Raw genomic sequence first — 22,918 nt, forward strand, 5'->3', positions numbered from 1 at the left:
GGTGGTTTTGCTTATTATGGCTTCGGTTAAGCCTAGATTTTCCAGTGGATCCTGGGCTGCATACTGGATAGCAGAAGATTTTCCTTTAGGAGACAAAAGTAACAAAAATTTGATAGCCTCATAATAGAAGGTCTTTTAGAATTTAATTGAACCTACAGCAAGATTTAGTGATGAAAACCTATTGGCGTGCAGAGAGCAAGGGTACTACGAGAAGTAAAAGTGCAAGTGAAAAAGATTCCAATTGAACTTACCCGTTCCGGGGTATCCCACAAATATAGAAAATATGTTTAATGGTTGCTTGTGTGTGGTGATGTTAACTTGTGCGTTGTTGGATGCCAGTATGAAGCCTGTAGTTGTTAGCAGCGAAGGAATAAAATATCCTTCGCAGCTTCCGACGGAGACGGCCTTATTCTTCACAAATTGATAAACATCTTCGTTGGGAAATAGCTTGTGGTACGGGAACTGGAACGAATTCAACCTTTTCTGAAGGTTGATCCATGTCTGTTCGTGCTGTTTGTTGAGTTTGGATACAGCGTACATTTTGATGTTGAAGGCCAGAACGATTATAATCTACTGAAATTAGGAAGGCCAGAACGAGTATAATATACTGAAATTAGCATGGATTGAGAAGGGAATAGCCCCTAGGGAGCAGTGCGGACCGCAAGGAATAGGAAAGTTGTGATATAAATGATTGAAACCGAGATGTAAAGGTGCGGCCCGCCTTTGTTAGTGAACTTCATTGTATTGTATGGTTTAAAATAAGTTATTTTTGCCGCTTATGAGATAATTGACTGCCCTATCAAACGCAAGTAATAGGGAAGTTGAGATAGAACTGATTGAAAGCGGGATGTAAAGGTGCGAGCCGCCACTGTTAGTGAACTTCATAGTTTTGTATGGTTTGAAATAAGTTATTTTTGCCGCTTATGAGATAATTGACTGCCCTATCAAACGCAAGTAAAAGGGAAGTTGTGATAGAGCTGATTGAAACCGGGATGTAAAGGTGCGAGCCGCCATTGTTAGTAAAGTTCATAGTATTGTATGGTTTGAAAGAAGTTATTTGGTGCGGGATTTTTTCATTGAGGGGAGATTTTGTTAATTGGAAAGGGCGGCGTGCTTTAGGAAGGTTAATGGTCTCCGAACCTGGGAAGTTATCTTTCTTTGCTTAATATAAATTGAAGTATGGAAGATAAAGGAATACAAGTTGCAATAGGATCGAAACGTGGGCTGAAAAGTTCAAAAACCAGTGCTTGTAGTGAAACCACAACATTAGAAACAGGGAAAGAGGAACGTGCTACGCAATGTGGAATGTCTCTTAAAGGGAGTTATGGTCGCAACTGTGAACACAAGAAGTGGCGATACGACAACCTGGTAGCGCAAATGCAGGACAAAGAAATGCTGGTGTACTGGTTAATGGATGAAGGGCTTATGGCGAAGGGACGTTCGTGTCCGATGTGTGCTGGAGAAATGAGTTTGACGAGGTGCGAGGATCGATCGGATGGTTTGAAGTGGGAATGCAGAAAGCAAGTTAACGGTAAAAGACACAAGGCAGAAGTTTCGATTAGGAAAGGAAGCTGGTTCGAGAAGAGCAATATGACTTTAGAAGAAATTTTGAAGTTGACATACTGGTGGTGCCAGGATCTTGATCAGGCGCAAATAAAACATGAAGTAGGACTTGCGGAAAGCACTGGGGTGGACTGGGACAGCTTCTGTCGCGAAGTTTGCGAAATAATTCTACTTGAAAACGGTGAAAAACTGGGCGGAAAAGGAAAAGTGGTACAGATCGACGAGAGTAAATTTGGCAAGAGGAAATACCACCGAGGTCATCACGTCGAAGGCCAGTGGGTCTTTGGAGGAATCAAGGAAGGCAGCAGGAAATGTTTCGTCGTGGCAGTTGAAAAACGGGACGAACAAACACTACTGCCCATTATCCAAAAATGGATTGAACCTGGAACTATCATTGTTTCTGATTGCTGGAAAGCGTACTCTACACTTGAGAAACATGGTTATGAACATCGAACAGTTAATCATTCGGTAGAATTTGTGAACAAAGAAGGTGACCATACCAATAAAATTGAAGGTCATTGGAGGCATGCAAAGTGTAAACTACCAATGTTTGGCGTTCGAAAGCATCTTTTCTCCACATATTTGGCTGAATTTATGTGGAGGTACATGCACCGCAATGATGATTTGTTTAGTGTATTTTTAAAAGATGTAAAGAAAGTTTATGATATTACTACAGAAAAGCTTTAACTTTTAAAAGCGTGTTAAGAATGTATGATGAAGCGAAGAAATATGTATAATTAATTCTCCATCGCTTTCTCAAAGAACGTAGAATGCTTCTTGTTATTATTGATATAAATGTATGATTAAGCTACAAAATATGTATGATTAATTCTCCATCGCTTTTTCAAAGAACGTGGAATGGTTCTTGTTATTATTGAAAGTGAAGGCAAAGCTCTATTAGGCGGTCACCCTCGGGAGTGAGCCAAATGAAAGGTTAATAGAGGTTTACCGGCCAAGTTAAGAAATGAAGAATTTGTTGTGTTTTATGATGTTTTGAAAGCAATTGTAATTGTTGAGGGAATGAGTGTTTCAAAATATCCGGAAATAAATGCAGATACTAAGTACGATATTTAATATAATGCAGATATTAGGTAAAGTATGTAAAGTATGTCGACTGCGGTACTGCGGTAGCAGGATTTGATGAATGATTTTTCAGTGGCCGGGTATTCTGAAGTTTAGCCCACTCTCATTAAATAAACTTAAGTATTCATTGTAAGTCAATCAAAGGCGAAGCATTCAATAAACAGCATTTAAAATTTATCACTGTTCAGGAAGCCATCTTGGCCGACAAAGGTAGGGAACTGAGACCAAACCTAAACCCTAGTGCCAGTCTCTGAGTGGCCCACCGTACACCCGATTCGCTCGAAATTAACCGCTTACATGCGGATTAATTAGCATCAAATTAACCCATACAAGCGGTCAAAGTAGAGCCTATTTACCTATCGTGAGATGAAGGAAATCAAGGCCTGGTATCACAGCCAGCTAACCCCTTGAAAAGCGATTTAGATACCATTATGCCTCCTAAACGAGATTTTAGATCGAAAAAAAATTTGAATTTAGTAACTTTCAAAGGGAGAAAAGCTGTGAGGAAGGCGAAGTTTAGTGTTCCTGTTCGATATGCCGCCCAGCAATTTATTGATTCAACGCCTGTGGCCGCCGGATCTTTGAACGCTGGCAGAGGTTTTTCTCCAGATCAAGAAGACCTTCCCCATATTGACGAACCTCATGGCTTAAGAACTAAAAAAAAATCAAAGGTTACAAAAGTACGGCTGAGGCGCAAGCTGAAAGCTTACCATGAAAGGAAAGCCACGCTGGCTGCGTCCTGGCTCAATGCAAGAGAGCTGCTTGTCTCAGCACTCTTGACAAGACAGGCTTTGCCTTTGGAGCAGATGTGTGTCATTCCTTTTTGCGAAGAAAAGGCATGCGGCAGATGCCTTGACTGCAGTCCTGGGCACTTTATGTGTGAAAAGCACATCAATTTCGTTCACGCAGGAGGTAGATCACTTCATCACCCAGAAGTTTGGAAGGTGAATTTAAGTTTTTTGGAGCACAATCTCGTCAGCCACCTTTAAATATTCAATTATGTTGTGAAACCCAATTGCATGTCTACTCTGGCCGTTTGCCAGTTTTGTTTGTTGTATGTTGTCTTGTGGTTTTATTTCAGGGCAGCATCCTTTCCTCTTTTTTCTTAGTGTTACTGCACTATTACTTTTTAAAACTTATGTAGTTTTTCTCAACTTCAATGTGTATTATGTCAGTAAAACCTGCCCCATTTTTGTACAGAGGAAAAAGCGAGAACAGGGAGCATGATGTTTTCTTGCAAATGTACATGTAATTTTCCCTAGATTCAGAACGTAGTTAAGTCCGTTTTTGGAAATTTTGAAAGAGTTGGCTGATTTAAGGGGTATGTGATTTATAGTCACCTAATAACAAAGGATATAATATACTGTTAGGATGAATATAATAATATAATGTTACGATCTCTTTTCGTTTTCATGAGAATAACTATCTCTCTTTTGAGCATGGGTGGGAATTGATAAACAATAGAAGAAGAGCAGCATGGACACGCTATGTTGTTTGTCTTTGTACAGGGAAGCAGCATCTCATTAAAATCAAATGCTGTGAGCATGAACCAGAAGCTATAACCCTGGTCAGGAATTGTTTCTGGCCATCTACACCAAAACAACCCCAGGTAGCCTTTGACCTTGGATTCATGGTCCTGCTCCAATACATTTTCCTAGAATGTAGGGTATCTTTAAAGTCCATTTGTCAGGCACTACAATGGTTGGTCCCACCTGCTTCCCAGGTTTACGTAAGTATTCATTTAGAAGTGTTTTATCTTATGCTCAGGAATACAATTTTTTTCTTAAGTTATACAATAAATAAACGATTTGTTCTTCTGTAGATAAAGGACATCTACCGGCTCCTTGTTGGAGATTGTTTCTGTGAGTTCCGGTTTATGTCCAGCATGTTGACCAATCTGAAGTATTTCAATCCTCGTTATGAGAATGATCATGAATGTCCTGCATGTCCTAAGGTTTGTGTAGAGTTATCCTTCAGTGACTAATGTCTACCATGATAGTAAATCTAAGAAAATCATTGTATATATAGGCATAATGAATGAGATGATATTACTTTACACAAGAAACATCAACTTGGATCTTCTCAGCAGGAGCTATTTCCTCATTTTTTAATTTATTTTGGCTTAAGAAATATTTCTAACATGACAGTTTTAATTTTGCTTTTTTGCATTTGATTATAGAAGAATGGAAGTTTATTTGTCTCCATTGATGCATTGTTTGGATGTGTCTGCAAATGCAGTGCTGGAACCAGTGGAAAGTCTTCCAATCATGGAGAGGAACTGTTTATTAGCCAAGAAAAAGTAGATAGGTTTCTAGCTAATTACAGCAAAAGACCAAGCAGCAAGTCAACGGTGTGTTAACTAAGACTATCTTTTCCCCTTATTTTGTGTGTTGTTTGTTTATTCTTACCTTTTGTTACCCATTATTACTTATGCTACTACTCAACCATTGCAACGAGATACCAAAAGTAACAATTATGTTCATTGCATGTAATACTGTAAAACATTGCATGGTTTTTTTTTTTTTGCATGATTTGTTTGTTTTGGTTTTTTTGCATGTTTTTTTTTTTTTGGTAATTTTAAGTGTAATTTTAAGTTGATTAACCCAGGGCCACAAATTTATTAGCCTGTGGCTATTACGTGTTACCCTGTATAAATAAAGTCTTTATTATTTTTGTTATTATTATTATATATGAAGGTGTTGTATTAATCAAATATAGTACAGTTTGAAGGGTTGGTTACTTTGGTTCTGGCTGCTTATAAGTCTGCCCAAAATACATGTAGCTCTAATATATTGTTAGTTTGTTATGTTAACGTTACAGGAACCTTATGAATATTCAGGTTAAGAACAGTACATAACCTTTATTGCAGCCCTCTCTTTTCTTTGATTTTATCCTTTTTCTTTCAAGTAAAGTTTGTTTCTTCTTTTTTTGTAATTAATTTATGGTCTTTAGAGGTAATATATGCTTGCACAATAAACTCTGCCAAGGGTGTCTACCATCACTCTTGCTGGTCCCAAGCCCAAATAAAAGAGGAGGGGTTGTCAAGCAGTAAATTTATTTTGTTGTCTAAGTTTTGAATTTGATTACAAATTGAGAAGTGATGATTGTTTTCTGCTAATTTTTTCCTTGCCTTCTTTTCCATCGTGTGATTTTTAATTTCTAATTGTACTAGTCCATTCCAAAACACATGTTGCTCAAATATGTTGTTAGTTTGCTAGTATGTAAACTTTACAGGAACCTTGTGAATTGTGAGCTTCAAGAACAATACTGAACTGTTTATTATCTTCATTAAGTATGGTTTAATTAGAAACCTTCAATTGGAAAGGTGTGAAGGAAGTTGAAGATTTAAGTTAAAAGTTTTTTGTTGTAGGAGCAATGTAACCAGTTTCAAGCTGGGTCCAATCTCCGCTCCAAGAACAAATCAGCAAAGCTGGATGAGACGGCCCTCTTTGGAGCAGGCTGTAAGCATGAAGTGCCACTCAAGTTTTTCAGCTTAAGGAGAGGAGAAGAGTATGTACATGCAAAATGAAATATAATTTATACTAAAACCTATATTTACATTTTGGTTTGGCTATTGTCAAGCAATATGTAATTTATAGAGTTACTTAATGTTAAATTGTAAGATGTAAGAATTCAGAGACAAGTTACTTTGAATTCTTAGTAGCAAATTTACATGACCAATGTTGGGTCCCAAAGAAAGATTTTTTTGTGTGTTACTTATGTACAGCTGTATAGTGTAACCCTGTGTTATAAACCAATTACATTAGGGCACTCAATGAAACTAGGGCATGATTCAATTACAGCACGCAAATGGTTATTAATGATGATTATAATTTTATCAAACAGGATTGGAAATGCTGTGTATTTGCTGAAATGGATTGAAAATCATGTACAAGACAAAGCTATCAACATTCACTTCTTTTATGATATTGCATGTGTGCTGGATACACATTTGAGAGTAAGATTTTTTTTGCAGTTTTATTTCAACTGAAATCTTTGTCGTGGTACTCTAGTATTTTTGCTTGTTAAACGATTGTTGTATTGTTTTATATGCACTGTAGAATACGCACCAGGAAATATTGCTTGAAAATGTTACTCTTGCGATACCAGCATTTCACTGCTATGGACACAAAGTTTCTTGTCAGGTATTTTGAAAGATATGCCCATTGAATACTTTTGAGGAGTTAATAGTTATTGTAGAATGCATGCATCCTTACTTCAAAACAGCTAATGTTTTCATGATTCATTTTTTGTTCTTTTGCATTATAACACTAGGTCAACTACAGCGGAAGAAGGCTAGAAGGGTTTGGGTTGAGTGATGGCGAGGTGATGGAGAGATTGTGGTCTTACTTAAGGCCAACAGCAAAAGTAACGAAAGAAATGACTCCAGCCCTTCGAGTCGATACCTTAACTGACTTTATGATGCACTACGCAAAAAAGTCCATTTTGAACTTGGTAATGTTGCTGTCAATCTTCACGTTTTACAAATACGGTCATTACCAGAATATATCCTTTTGTGACCGATTTCAGTTGTGATGTTTTCGTAAACCACTCTGTAATTTATATTCATATATTTTTCTCGGTATATTAGCATCTCTATTGGTAGAGGCCTAACAAGCCTCATTTTCATCCGAGTTTAAATAAAGTCATCATCATCATCATCGTCATCATCGTGCTGTTTTTGACTGATTCTTTTTTTCCCAAAAGTTTAGGAGAACGACTTCGTGACCATTTGAAGAAAGCAGTGGAAATGGAGAAAGAAACTCAAGAGCAACTAAATTTGCTTCTTGAGAAGTTGAACGAAACAGGAAACAGGTTGGGGTTTGATTTTACTATCTGTCATTTTTTTATGTTATCCCTCCAATATATGGAGATGTCGAGATGATGATACAGCCCCGTTTTACTATTGATTTTTGGTGTTTTTTTCCATTACCAAGGTGTTAAGGTGGACATATCCAGCATCTCAGAGTGGAGTATGATGGAGAAATCTACGGCTAACAAAGCGGCCAGTGCAAGAAAAGCTAGTACGTACAAATTTTCCGTTTCACTAGGATGGAGATCGGGTGTTGTTAATGTTATCTGAGGTCGCATATTTATTGAGGGGAAGTTATTTGGATTGGCTCCTCGCCTTTAACGACCAACAATAAAAATTGGTTATAGATAATTGTTTTAAGTGCTAAAGAGGAACATAATGAACTACCACAACTGAAGCTAAGAGTTACTCAAGTGATTACGAATATTTAGGATTTGACGTTTTCTTCTTGAAAGGTTCATCACCAGATGATTACCCAGACAAGTTGAGGCAGTTCCTCTGTGTACGGTATGAAGTGGCATGAGGATTTGGTTTTCATATAATGCAGTTTACTCCAAATATGCAACTCGTGATTTTACTTTCTGAATTTTGCAAGAATTATGTCACTTTTTGGTCTATCACCAGGCTCTCTGTCATTCATCTCCATTTTTCTGAAACTTTTCCACTGAATTTTTTACACCGTCCATTTACAGAACAAACCTGCAAAAATGCTCCCGGGATCTGAAACTTGGAAAATATTGACCGATCAGCTTGACAGGTATGAAACCATCTTTTGTATCCTGCAAGTTACTCTCCTAGTCTGGGAACTAAGTTATATTTACGTCCAAACATAAGAACAGTTTTGAAATGAGATCTGCCAAAACAAAACCAAAGTAATCATTTCTAGCCACAACATCTACAAATAGCTAATCATACTACGAGACCTGAAACAGTCAGGCAATCGAGCAATAAGAATTATGGACAATGGCAGTCAAACGTGCAAGTCGTTATTGGTATTTTACTTGATTCTCGCGGCAAGTTTGGCAATGGCATTGCAAAGCAATGGTATTTTACTTGATTCTCACGGCTGTTTGGCAATGGCATTGCAAAGCAATGCAGGACCAAACCAAATGCAATTTAATTTCAAAAATTATTTTGGCTTCTCCAGTTTTTCCCTTTCTGGCGGTAATAGGTTGGATCAACAGCTAAAGAACCTTGAAAGCGGCCAACCCCGGTGGTCTCCGGACAGCAGCATGTATATTGCATACCTCCTCGATTTGCAAGACAAGCGTCGAGAGGACCTGTTGTTGTCCATGCATGTTAAGTGCTCAGAAAGGTGGTTTCTCTTACAACTGATGAAGAAATATGCAGGTATTGCATTGATAATTATGTTCAGGTGTCAACATTTGTCATCAAGAAGCCCAATTGAAGCTGTAACTGTCATATCGTAGCGACATGATAGCTGTAAATCTCGGCTTTTTATGGTATCATTTTGACTTTTGTCGTGTTAATTCTTCAGATGGACAAGCCATTGCGAAACGGCTTTGTACGCAGATCACGAGGGCAACAGGAGCCATTAAACAGCTGGTCAAGGAATATACAAAACAAAACGTTGACACGTTGGATTGTAAGTACCCTTCCACAATTTCAGTTGAAGACGCGTTAAACATCGACAGTCGTTTGTGGCTTGTACTTAACGATGACATCCAGTCGCATTCTACTGTCCCCTATTGTTTAAAGAGGCAACTCATTGATTTGGTCCATGTCCGCAAAAGATGCCAAGAGGAAATAGGCAACACCAAAGAAGAAATGGTCCGAATGCTCAGTCATTTCGAGGGAAAGTTTAAGGTATTGGGCGCATTGTCAAAGGAGCTTATAGAACAGAAGGATTCGGAGCGAGCTCGTGCATTGCTTGCTATTGCTTGAACTAAAATGGATAAGCTTTCTGTCTTCACCACCATCTCCACGGTCTCTTTTCTGGAGGTGCTGGTGGCCATAAAGAATGTGAAGCTCAGTTTGATCTTGGAATTTTCCCTGAACTGAATTCCGATGATGACGATGAGGAGGTTCAAAAAGATGACGATGATAACACTGATGAAGCTGACGTTGTTCAACAGCTCGGCCAAAGTGAAATCTTTGAGGACTTGCGTTCCGTTCTTTATGCCGAATACGGAAGTGACAGCGCATCCGATTCAGATAGTTCAGATTTCGACACAGAAATATCTTAATGTTAACTTGTGAATCGTCTCAGCTGCCTGTTCCTTTTTTTTCACTCATAAACGTGAAGCTACCAAAAAATGTTACCAATCTGCAAACAAAAACAAAATAAACTCTAGGTTAATCAGTCAGTCACTTTGCAAGACAACTAAGAGCTCTCCTCCAGAAGTTAATGCAACCTCCTTTTTTCCTCCTTGCTGCCTTAACGCACCTTTGCCTGGTCACTTTGTTAGGACGTTTTTAGCCTGTTTAAATTAAGGGCATTCCAGCATTTTGGCGCAAGTGTTTGTACGTAAAACAATGATGAATAGTTACAATTATTTGGTGCACTTTTACGTGATTCAGTTAAGCGGAGATCAATACAATATCCCATAAGCGCACCACTAGAAAGTCGCAGAAATTGGCCAATATCGCCAGAATTGATTTGTCCAAGTACTCCATGAAAATTAATAGAAAGTTACTAACACTGGCCAATAGCAACGAAGTAACTCCAAGTCCATATCCCATGAAAATCATAAAAAAGTTGCGGAAAGTGACTGGCACAAAATTGAAAATTGAACCAAGCCCTGTCAATAGAAATATCCCATAACAGCCGCGAGAAAGTCGCAGAAAATAAGACAAAATCACCACAATAGATGTGTCTAAGTGTCCCATGAAAATCAGGACCCCTTTATTGGGCAAACTGACCAAGATCGCTAAAGTGGGACCTAAATGCGGGCCAAGAGCAATATCCCATTAAGACCATACGAAAATTTTGAAAACTGGCCAATAACACTAAAATGAGTCTAACACTGGTCAATGCTTATGTCCCAAGAGGAACATAAGAAAGTCTGTGGTAACTGGCCAATATCGCAAAAATAAGTCTAACCTGGGTCAATGCGGATATCCCATGACAAACATTGCAAAATTATTAATAAAGACCAAAATGGAAGTTTTAACCAAGTGCAGTCAATAGCAACATCCCAATGGTTATTAATGGGCCAATTCAGTTCAAATGGGTCCAAGTGCTGGTCCATGCCGATATCCCATGAAAGTCACAAGAAAGTTGTTGAAACTGGCCAATATCGCTAAAATTAATTGGCCAATTCAGTTAAAATAGGCCGGTCTAAGCGCTGGTCTATGCCGATATCCCATGAGAGTCACAAGAAAGTCGTTGAAACTGGCCAATATTGGTAAAAATGGGTGAATTCAGTTAAAATAGGCCGGTCCAAGTGCAGGTCTATGCCGATATCCCATGAAAACCATAAGAAAGTTGTGGAAACTGGCCAATGTCTCTAAAATAGGCCAATTAAGTTAAAATGGGTCCAAGTGCGGGTCTATGCCGATATCCCATGAAAATCATATGAAAGTTGTTGAAACTGTCCAATATCGCAAAAATGGGTCCAAGTGCAGGTCTACGCCGATATTCTATGAAAATCATATGAAAGGTGTTGAAACGGGCCTGTATCGCTAAAGTGCACCGATTTAGTTAAAATGGGTCCAAGTGCGGGTCTATACCGATATCCCATGAAAGTTATAAAGGTATGCCAGTTGTTAAAACTGGCCAATGTCGCTAAAATGGGCCAATTTAGTTGAAATGGGTCCAAGTGCGGGTCTATGTCGATATCTCATGAGAATCATATGAGAGTTGTTGAAATTGGTCAATATCACTAAAATGGGCCAATTTAGTTGAAATGGGTCCAAGTGCGGGTCTATGTCGATATCCCATGAGAATCATATGAGAGTTGTTGAAATTGGTCAATATCACTAAAATGGGCCAATTTAGTTAAAATGGGTCCAAGTGCGGGTGTATGCCGATATCCTATGAAAGTCCTAAGAAAGTTGTGGAGACTGGTCAATATCTTTAAAAATGGGCCAATTTAGTTAAAATGGGTCCAAGTGCGAGTCTATGCCGATATCCTATGAAAGTCATAAGAAAGTTGTGGAGACTGGCCAATATCTTAAAAAATGGGCCAATTTAGTTAAAATGGGTCCAAGTGCGGGTCTATGCTAATATACTATGAAGATCATATGAAAGTTCTGGAAACTGGCCAATATCGCTAAAATAGGCCAATTCAGTTAAAATAGGCCGGTCCAAGTGCGGGTCTATGCCGATAGAGTTGTTGAAACTGGCCATTATCGCTAAAATAGGCCAATTGAGTTAAAATGGTTCCAAGTGCGGATCTATGCCGATATCCCATGAAAATCGTATGAAAGTTGTTGAAACTGGCCAATATCGCAAAAATGGGTCAATTTAGTTAAAATGGATCCAAGTGCAGGTCTACGTAGATATCCTATGACAATCATATGAAAGGTGTTGAAACTGGCCTGTATCGCTAAAGTGGACCAATTTGGTTAAAATGGGTCCAAGTGCGGTCTATGCCGATATCCCATGAAAGTCATAAGAAAGTTGTTGAAACTAGCCAATGTCGCTAAAATGGGCCAATTTAGTTGAAATGGTCCAAGTGCGGGTCTATGTCGATATCCCATGAAAATCATATGAAAGCTGTTGAAATTGGCCAATATCGCTAAAATTGGCCAATTTAGTTGAAGTGGGTCCAAGTGCGGGTCTATGTCGATATTCCATGAAAATCATATGAAAGTTGTTGAAATTGGCCAATATCGCTGAAATGGGCCAATTTAGTTAATATGGGTCCAAGTGCGGGTCTATGCCGATATCCCATGAAAGTCATAAGAAAGTTGTGGAGACTGGTCAATATCTTTAAAAGTGGGCCAATTTAGTTGAAATGGGTCCAAGTGCGGGTCTATGCCGATATCCTACGAAAATCTTATGAAAGTTGTTGAAACTGGCCAATATCGCTAAAATGGTCCAATTCAGTAAAAATCGGCCGGTCCAAGTGCGGGTCTATGCCGATATCCCATGAAAGTCATAAGAAAGTCGTTGAAACTGGCCAATATAGCTAAAATGGGCCAATTTAGTCAACATGGGTCTCTGCCGATATCCCATGAAGGTCTTATGAAAGTTGTTGACACTGGCCAATATCGCTAAAATGAGTCCAAAACGGTCATTGCTGATATCCCAAGTCAAACAAAGGAAAGCTGAAGAAAAAGGACAATTTTTTTCAAATCCATTTAAGCAGGTGAATGCCAATATACCACAGAAATCACAAAAATGTGAGTCAGTTTTCATTGTTCGAGAAGACTCATTTGGATAAATTCACGTCTGCTTCAAATTGTTTATAATGATCTGAATGATATCTTCCTGGGAACGTTAAAACAGACATAGTCTTCCAGGGTTTTTTTCATGTTCTGAAATAAAACGTTGCTCTTTTAAGTTTAACACTTCTCTCTTTTCAGTCACTAAAATTATTATTTTTTGTGTTGATCAAGCGTTTGACCTGAACAAAACTTCTCAAACTCTTTTACGACCCTCATTTCAAGAGATTACATCATCCAGCAAATAATGGCTTTATCTTTGGTTTCACTTTTCTTTTTGGGTGAAATAAATGAATTCTGTTGAATGAATTTTAACTAAATCAATAAAATATTAGGCTCACCAAACCGAGCTGATACAATGATAAGGGTTGCATAATATTTATGTATTATTATAAATAATATTTTAAATGATTATTGTTATGATTAAGTATTAACGTACACATCCACGACTTCTACCCACAACAACACTCACGACTTATACCCACGACCCACGACCAATAGTCAAGTTCCATGACAAGGCTACAAAATTCAGTTCTACTTCGTCATTAAACCTATTCAGTTAGAGATTTGGGATAAAGAGTTTGTTGCAGCCATAGTTATTTCCTAGAATATTTCCGCCATGCTGAGATGGAAACCCTTTCCTAAAAAAAAAAAAAAAAAAAAAAAGCAGCAAAGCGAATAGACGGTTTTTTGACAAGAATAGAATTTTGTAATTGTATAATTAACTAATGTAATGAAACTTTGTAAATCCATCTGTGAAAGTGTGTCAATAAAATGGTTATGATTGTTTTTAAATTTTGCTGTATAATAAGTGTTGAATAGAGGGATTCGAAACTTCCTAACTAATTTACGACCAAATTAACGGGAGACTCAATTTATTCGAAGGAAAGACTGAGATATTTTAAAAGTTTCATTGAATAGCTAATTTCGGAAGTAATACTCCTACAGGATTCAAGCCAACAGGAGGTTTGTAACGCATTACGGTAATGCTCAATCTTAAAAGCTGATTGATAGCCGGGTTTGTGCGTGCATTGAAGCGTTTTAAGCAGAGACCCCGCATGAAGTTTAATACTATTAACAGAAGGAACCCACGCTATCTAGCTCGAATTAGCTGCTCCGCCACCTTTATTTTTATCGCTGGTCATGAACAACCACCAACTAGGCCCGTTACTCGGAGGGATTTCCAGCGATGCTCAGTTTTTTGGCAAATTGTCCAATTAAATCTCACACCGTAACTCTAACGAGATGCAGTTTTTGTTTTTCTAAAGCTCCTGTGAACAACGTTAAGTAATTAGTCGCGTTGTTGTTCAGTTTCCTGTTCAGTAAACTTTAAGGCAATGATTGTGACCTTTGTCGTCTCGGTTATCGCTTCTTAAAAGCAAAACTTTTGTAATATGCCTGAGAGGACATGGGTAGAAGCTAAAAAAAAATCAACATCTGGACAAAGAAACATATGGTATGTAAGCAAAAGCCCATTTGAACTAGAAAATCAGTAGTAAAACGGCTTGATAAATATTCACGTCAGTAATATTATGGCTTTCTGATGCGTTCAGTTGTGTATGTAATTAAAGCATGATAACAAAACATCGTGTGGAGTCTGTGTTTCGTTACACCTTTGTTCAGTGCTGCGGTGTTAATAGTGAATTGTGGGTTAAACAGAGGAATAAGTGGAGGGAGGAATGGCAAGAAAAGGACTGGTGATGGATTAGAGGAAAAATCAAGGATTTGGCTCAAGAGCTTTTTTGTACAAGTCACGCTAATCCCAACACCTTCCAAAAAGCTTTGATTGGCCAAAGCTATAATGAGGGTGAGCCTCTATTCTGACACACTGTCTATTATCTGATTGAAAACATGTCTATCTCAGGTGACAGCTACATAATGAGCTTTAAATGTCTGAGGTCAGGCTAAACTTAACAATTCTCAGCAATCTTGCATGTTAAATATGTCTTCAGGCATCTCATGTAATTGGTCAAAATTAATAGCCTCTCAACCACAAGACTGTTAAGTTGTTTAACTGATATTTGGCGTAACGATCGTTGCTAATTATAACGGGATTATCGATGGTAGTGTTGGTCCGCGAGTTTTTTTGCTCTGTATTCTAAAAGGAAAGTCCGCTTTACACAAAACAAAAGTGACAAAACGGAAAAACAAACAGATGAAATCCATGACAAGCAGTTTTATGCTGCTTAAGGTCAAAGTTCCGTTTTCCTCTTGCTCTGATCCACGAAATCACAAACATGCGTGAAGGGACTGGTAACCAAAAATTAAAAAACCACCAAAGAGCTCTCTAGAGATAGGAAAAAATCCATCGATAAGGACCACCATGATCTACTCACCAGTGACTAAAGAGTCAAGTCCCTGTCTCATTATCTCTCGAGAAAAGAATATTTTGACAATTAAATTGGCTGGAACAGCGACGCTGAAAAGTGGAGGAAGTGGAGAACAGAATGTTCAGAGTAGAAGAAACAAAAAGAGGTAGCCTGAGATAGGAGGATTTCGGTTTCCATTCAAAACTATTTCGAGCGAAACTTAGCCAATGTATTCATTTTCGGCGCGTTCAGTTATTTTACGCCTGTTGATCAATCAATAAATCCTCAAGCAGGTTCAAGTTAACGCTTCTGTAAATCGCGTCAAGTGATAATTTTAAAGTCTATGAATGAAATACTTACGCTGTGTGGAATTATAAAATAATAGTAAAACAGTGATACAAAACAGTACCTAAATTTAAATCAAATGGAGATACATGTACCGCGCGGGAGCATGGAGGCTAGAGTTAGTGAGGCAAAAAGGCACTGAGAGGGGTGGGGAGAGAATATGGTTGCGCGTGACTTTCACTCGGCAAAAGGACAACTAGTTCACATGTTTAGCTGTTGCGTGTGTTGCCCAAGATAAAGCAAACCATCTCCACTTATCTACAACAAACTTTTAAGATTAAGCTGCATAAGCCACTGATTATGTTAACCTATCAAAATAAAGGTCATACAGAGTCTATTCTTTTTTTAAATCACGCTCTTCTTAAACACTTTCATCTAAGAACAACAAACATATGAAACATATGTGTGAACTGCGGTTATGAGACGTATATAAGAACGATCCTTCGCAGTAAAGCACTATTTGAGCAATAGTGAAAATCAGACCTGAAAAACAAATTTCAGGCCTGTACGGGATTCGAACCACTGACCTCTGCGATACTAGTGCAGCGCTCTACCAATTGAGCTAACAAGCCACATATGTTTCATATGTTTGTTGTTGTTTGATTTATCATCCACGGGTTTATATCGAATTAATTTGATGGCCTGCTCCCAGTTGGCTTGTTAGCTCAATTGGTAGAGCGCTGCACTAGTATCGCAGAGGTCAGTGGTTCGAATCCCGTACAGGCCTGAAATTTGTTTTTCAGGTCTGATTTTCACTATTGCTCAAATAGTGCTTTACTGCGAAGGATCGTTCTTATATACGCCTCATAACCGCAGTTCACACATATGTTTCATATGTTTGTTGTTGTTTGATTTATCATCCACGGGTTTATATCGAATTAATTTGATGGCCTGCTCCCAGTTGGCTTGTTAGCTCAATTGGTAGAGCGCTGCACTAGTATCGCAGAGGTCAGTGGTTCGAATCCCGTACAGGCCTGAAATTTGTTTTTCAGGTCTGATTTTCACTATTGCTCAAATAGTGCTTTACTGCGAAGGATCGTTCTTATATACGTCTCATAACCGCAGTTCACACATATGTTTCATATGTTTGTTGTTGTTTGATTTATCATCCACGGGTTTATATCGAATTAATTTGATGGCCTGCTCCCAGTTGGCTTGTTAGCTCAATTGGTAGAGCGCTGCACTAGTATCGCAGAGGTCAGTGGTTCGAATCCCGTACAGGCCTGAAATTTGTTTTTCAGGTCTGATTTTCACTATTGCTCAAATAGTGCTTTACTGCGAAGGATCGTTCTTATATACAACTTTCATCTAAGCTTCGCGATTGGCCGAGACCATACTGAAGCCACTCTTCCACTGAAACCTGTCCGCCATCTGATTGAAAACATGTCTGTCTGCAGCTGCACAGTGAGCATCAAAATGATCAAGGTCGCGGTAACTTACACGATTGTCAGAAATCTCGCTTGTCAATTACCACATGTATTTCATCAGGCGCTCCCCCTACAAAACCGTCGGCTACGAAGACTAGTTAGTATTTTCAATGAAAAATGGCCTATTTATTTGAAAACTTTAGAGTTAGCACTACGATAGCGTCTAGTTTTTCTGGAAATCACGCTCTTATTTAACACCTTCGCCATTGGTCGTGGCCATTCTGGAGACTCACTGAAGGTCAGCCAATCTTCCTAAAACCTGTCCACCATCTGATGAGAACATGTCTGTCTACCGAGGTCAAACCGTATAAAATTAGAGGTATTCTTAGAAATCTTGCATGTCAAATACGCCTTTAGGCATCGCATCTGATTCGTTAATATTTATAGCATTTCATTCGCAAGACAACAACTGTTTTATTAGGGGTGTTTAATACGTGCAGCAAAATCCTTCCTTTCAAGCCGCTAAACATGGATATCAAAACCTTACTTGACAATCTTCATGAAGAAGTTTCCTGTCCGGTGTGCATGACCACATTTACTGAACCAAAGCAGCTGCCATGTTTACACAGCTTCTGCCTTCACTGTTTAGAAGGAATTCAAAGAAACAGTGGCCGCCATGATGTCATAACGTGTCCTGAGTGTCGCAAGGAGAGTCAAGTCCCTGGAGGAAATCTTAAAGATCTGCCCACTAACTTTCGTATCAACAGTTTACTAGATGTGCTGGCCATAAGGGAGTGCAGTTCTGCCGGAGTCAAGTGCAGAAACTGCGACAAAAGAAGAGTGCAAAGTTTCTACTGTTTTCAATGTTGTGCATTCTGGTGTGAAGAGTGTATTACCGTACATAACTTACTCCGAGAAAACAAAGAACACCGAGTACTTGCGCTGAAAGATTTTGAAGATCAAGATATTGAAGATGTCATGAAGCGACCAGCATTTTGTTCACGACGAGGCCACGAAAAGAAAAAGTTGAAATTCTTCTGTGTCAAATGTGAAGAAACTGTTTGTTCTTCATGCGTTGTAACCGCTCACGAAGGACATGTTAAAGTACTATTAGAAGAAGCGGCCAATGAAAAGAAATCGCTAGTCATGTCCACGATTGAATCCAACAAAGCAAAAGCACAAAGGATGAGAAACAAAATCTTGAAACTTGACGAGAGTTCTCATAACATCGAAGCAAACGTTGCCAAAGTAAAAAGAAGCGCGCAACAGTTTGCAGAAAGCATGATCGCAGTTATTGAGGCCAAGAAACAGGAAATCTTTAATGAAGCGGATCATGAGGCGCAACAATCACTGGAATGTTTGCGAATACAAAGGATCGAAATGGAACAGAAAGTCAAAATGATCGAAGCAGCAGTCACAAAATTTGAAACGCTTTTACAGCGAAGCACCAGCGCAGAGCTTGCAGAGTTAGATAAGGCAATAAACACGATCATCCCGAAAGAAGTCGACGATGAGCGCGAACAACTAGACTGTGACCTCGAAGGTCTGCGTCAATTAATCTTTGAGGAAAACGAAGCCTTAAAGGCAAAAACAATACAAGGAGGAATCGGCCGTGTATTTAGCTCTGAGTCCAAAGCGGATCAGTCGACTGCTAAAGGAAAAGGACTCACTGAAGCGATTATTGGAATTCAAGCGAACTTTGTTTTAACAACAAAAAATGCCAAAGGACAACAATGTTACGAAAAGCGTGACCGAGTAACTGCGGAAATAAAAAATCAGGAAGGCCATGACTGTGCAACAGAAGTGCGAGTGAAAGATAACCACGATGGTAGCTACAAAGTCAGTTATTTTGTGAAAGAAACCGGAAGATGCCAGGCAGTAGTCAAAGTCAATGAGGAAGAAGCTGGAGGCAGTCCTTTCTCGGTTGAAGTTACACCCAGACAATTCAGACCCGTGTTATCTTTTGGACAACAAGGCTCGTCTCCTGGAATGTTAAGCAATCCCTGGGGAGTGGCAGTGAATGAACGTGATGAAATTGCAGTGACTGAGTGGGATAACCACAGGGTTCAGGTATTCAGTAGCGATGGAACTTACTTAAGATCTTTTGGTAGTAAAGGTGATAAACAGGGTGAGCTCAACCGGCCTTATGGGATAGCTTTTGGTAAAAACAAGAACATTATAGTGGCGGACTGTTTTAACCACCGTGTTCAATTGTTCAGTGAGCAGGGTGAGTATCTTAGCCAGTTTGGTAGTAAAGGAAATCTTGATCACCAGCTGTTTCATCCTCTCGGCTTATCTGTAGAGAACGATGGAAATATAATTATTGCTGATTCAAACAACAAATTGATCAAGATGTTTTCTCCTAAAGGCCATTATTTAAATAAGTTCGGGGGTGAGGGTTCTTTAACCTTTCCCTTTCACTGTATACAGTATGAAAAATATCTCATAGTGTCAGATACAGATGAACATTGTATCAAAGTGTTTGATAGGAATGGTAATTTTTTGTACAGATTTGGAAATAAGGGGGAGGGGGATGGGGAGTTCTTAAACCCTCGTTGTTTATCAGTTAACAAGGCAGGACACCTGATGGTCTGTGATGCATTTAATCACAGAGTTCAGGTATTTGATCTTAGTGGAAAGTTTATAACAAAATTTGGATCAAAAGGAGACAAAAAAGGAGAATTTGATCTTCCTATGTCTGCCTCAATGCTCAGCGATGGTCGAATACTTGTGTCTGAATTTGATAACCATCGCATTCAGATATTCGAATAGACTAACATCAGTACGCCTTAAAAGATTTGAATTAATTTTATGCAACTTTTAAACGTGAAACTACTCTGGACAAGTGATGTATGTTCTCAGTAAGAATATTCTGAATGGTCAGTTGAACTACAAAACAACCAATCACATCACAAATTTCTGAGATTGCGCATTAGAACCCTTCAACTCCCAAGATCTGATTGGTCAATTCTCCCCTCTGGCTGCTACACATTTCTTTGTGAATTAGTTACGAGAATTTGGAGTTAGATCAAAATAAGAACTTCTACCTGATAAGTTTTAGTATTCTCATTACCTGTTTGCTGGATGATGTATGACTATCATAGGAAGAAGTTACAGGTGAATCACTTCTGGGAGTTAAAGAGTTACACAAAGTGTGATCTATCAGTCAACCAAGTCAATAAGCTATCTTAGGTCAATAATTACACAAGTTTTAAAACTTTTGTTTCATAGCAAGTCTAACACGAAAACAAGAATGCAAAATTCAGTTGTCCCAGATCATTAATTATGTTTAGAGGTACAGCTTCAAGTAATGTTACATCTAAGATAAAGCAATTGTACAGCCATAGGTATTTGCTCGATTGTTTTCACCATACTGAGCTGGGCCGTATAGCTTTCACCATACTGAGCTGCTTGTCAGCAGCCATACTGAGCTGCTGACAAGTTCCAATTAAATGAAACCAAGTGCAAGGAACTGCGCATAACATTCAGTCACTCTAGAAAGAACTTTGATCCAATTAAGGTTAATGATCAGGACTTAGAGTGTGTAGAGCAAGCAAAGATCTTAGGTTTGCAGATATCTTGCGATCTCACGTGGAATAATCACGTATCCGAAGTTGTAAAGAAAGTAAACAAGCGCCTGTATTTTTTGCGTCAGCTTAAGCGTGCACAGGTCAAGTCGGAGGAACTTTTGCTCTTCTATTTGACTTGTATTAGGCCTGTCACTGAATATGCATGCCCTGTTTATCATCATAGCCTCCCGCAATACCTTTCAGTAGATCTTGAGAGATGTCAAAGGCGAGCTTTACGTATTATCTATCCAGATTGTTCGTACAATGAGGCGCTTCTTTTGACTGGTCTAGTTCCCTTACACAACCGCCGCGAGTTCTTATGTGATAAGCTTTTTAATTCCATCCTGTCTAATCCCTCGCACAAGCTCTATAGCTTACTACCTCCCAAGAATGAGTGCGAAGTCAATTTAAGGAGTCAGCACTCTTTTACTACACGGCGCCTCCACACCATTCGTACTCGAAATAGTTTTATCCATCACTATGTCCATAAAGCAATGATGTAATATTGTTTTTCTCTTAATTATATATTTTTGTCTTTTTAATTAGTTCTTCTTAGCCATGTATTTTTTGTAGTATATATTTTATTGTAAATCAAACGTAATTCAGCCTGTGGCTGCAAGGTTTTTGATAATAAACTATCTATCTATCTATCTGGGAACCTATTCCTGAGTTAAACCAGCAGAGTATTTAGACTGTTCTTTGACATTTAATTTGGTAAAATTTTGTTATTGCATATATAAATATGCAATATAAAATTGTAAATAATCGAAATATAAAAATATGTCAATAAAATAGTTGTCATTGTTAGTAAACTTTGCTGCATACTAAGTCTTTGATAAAAACAAAAAAGAGTGATTCGAAACTTTCTGACTGATTTACGAGCAATTTACTAGGAGAGGTTGCACATCCACCCGCTAAAATAATCTCATTCTTAACTCATTAATAATTCATGAGCTGATTAGCCTATCACTCGAGGCAAATCGATCACGTGTATGAACCTTTATAGCTGGTATAGAATAATCATTCTGAAAAGCCCGGAGAGGGTTTTGATTTCGGTCTCGGGGAAAATCGGGGTACAATTCATAAACAACTAAATCATCAATGAATTATTAATGAAAATATGATTACTATGATCACTAGAGATCTTTCACGTTAATTTTAATACCAAATTATTCCCTAAAAGGCAGCATACAAAAACATTAACCGCAGTAAACAACAAAGTTTATTTTCCTGATAAATTCTTATTAAAACAGAAATTCGTTCTTTTACAGTTTCCCATTGTTCACAAAATTAATTGTGCAGTTTTGAATACTCTCAACTTCAACTCTAAATCCTATTTCCTCTAAGTTGGCGTCTTGAATTCTTCTTGAACTTTGCCACTCGTCATAAATTTTGTAAGCCACTTTGTGGCTTACTGAGTAGCCCTTGGAACTCAACTATCCAAGTAGTCTTTCTCTTCTTTCACATTTTTTGGTTCTCGAAACACGCGTTTTGGGCTGCATTTCAAGGAAAAGCTTTCTGAACGTTATCAGCAGCCGAACAAGGAGTACTTTTCCCCTCTGTACTTTTAATGCATTCAAATCACGTTTAGAAAATTCCCCGGAAAGGCACGGGTTTTTGAAGCTATTTAATGCATTCATATAACGTTTGGAAAAATCCCTAGAGAGGCACGGGTCTTTGAAGCTATTTAAAAAACTCGCAGCACGTGTTTTATCGAGTCTAAAAACACTGCTGCTCGTTTTTAAATAGTATATAAGTAGCTTTATTTACAAGCCGGAAGTAGTGTTTCACCCCTGAGAGATCCAAGCCAACCGGAAGTTCTTCCAGCGCACCCTTGAGAGTTTGTAACGCAACACGTTAATGCTAAATGCGCTTCCGACTGTTTTGTGAAAACCAAAATCCTTCCCAGGGGATTTTGGTTTTCACAATGGCCAGTTCTTTTTTTTTTTTTTTTTTGTAAAAAGCGGCCATGCCCTAAACTTTGTTTCTTTTATAACTTCAAGTTCCGAAAGCATCACGTAGTTCGGGGTTACTGACTGCTCATTCGGAGAGCAGCTCTACAAAATACTGCAGCCGCAGTAGCACTTCTCTGGGGGTAGTCTGGAGCATACACTTTGTGATCATGACCGTAGACCCAGAGGCGACTTGATTGCTTCTTCCACTGGTAGGCAACTTCAGACACGGGTACTGCTCGTAGCTGTTGGCGCTGAAAACAAAGACATGTCCATAGCTAATTAGTGGGGCGCGAATGTTGGGACGCTAAGAAAAGTTGTACAAACCACACAGAGTGGAAGGCAGCAAGAATCTTTCCTTTAAATAATTTACTACTGTTATTACTGTTGTAAGCGTATTCCACGTGTATGTGCGATTTATTTTGCTGAGATGTGTTACTATTTGTTAACCCAAAGATGGCGGATTAGAGTTATTGATGTGACCTGATGTTTGCTCTCTTTTTATGGATTGGACATTTACTTTGATATGACATAAGGTGTGAAATGAGAAACTTGTAACCCGGAT

At 38.6% G+C, this 22,918-nt stretch overlaps 2 protein-coding genes and 1 pseudogene across 3 annotated transcripts; all 3 read left to right on the forward strand.

Moving 5' to 3' along the window:
* The first annotated feature begins 604 nt into the window (after positions 1–604).
* On the forward strand, positions 605–2,866 carry LOC148729928 (uncharacterized). Its single transcript, XM_088761399.1, has one exon. The coding sequence runs from the start codon at positions 1,180–1,182 to the stop codon at positions 2,248–2,250; it is 1,071 nt and encodes a 356-aa protein (XP_088617525.1). The 5' UTR covers positions 605–1,179; the 3' UTR covers positions 2,251–2,866.
* Positions 2,867–2,993: 127 nt separating this feature from the next.
* LOC148729929 (uncharacterized) lies at positions 2,994–9,786 on the forward strand (annotated as a pseudogene). The gene is made up of 14 exons (XR_016001887.1): positions 2,994–3,590; positions 4,064–4,375; positions 4,469–4,600; positions 4,826–4,996; positions 6,017–6,156; positions 6,493–6,604; positions 6,708–6,791; positions 6,922–7,106; positions 7,354–7,458; positions 7,588–7,670; positions 7,915–7,966; positions 8,152–8,216; positions 8,631–8,809; positions 8,958–9,786. The product of XR_016001887.1 is annotated as an uncharacterized LOC148729929 (transcript).
* A 6,540-nt stretch (positions 9,787–16,326) lies between these two features.
* On the forward strand, positions 16,327–21,217 carry LOC148729930 (E3 ubiquitin-protein ligase TRIM45-like). Its single transcript, XM_088761393.1, has one exon. The coding sequence runs from the start codon at positions 17,361–17,363 to the stop codon at positions 19,602–19,604; it is 2,244 nt and encodes a 747-aa protein (XP_088617519.1). The 5' UTR covers positions 16,327–17,360; the 3' UTR covers positions 19,605–21,217.
* The last annotated feature ends 1,701 nt before the right edge of the window (positions 21,218–22,918 follow it).

Source organism: Stylophora pistillata, chromosome 5 (assembly GCF_964205215.1).
Source record: "Stylophora pistillata chromosome 5, jaStyPist1.2, whole genome shotgun sequence".
Lineage (NCBI taxonomy): Eukaryota > Metazoa > Cnidaria > Anthozoa > Scleractinia > Pocilloporidae > Stylophora > Stylophora pistillata.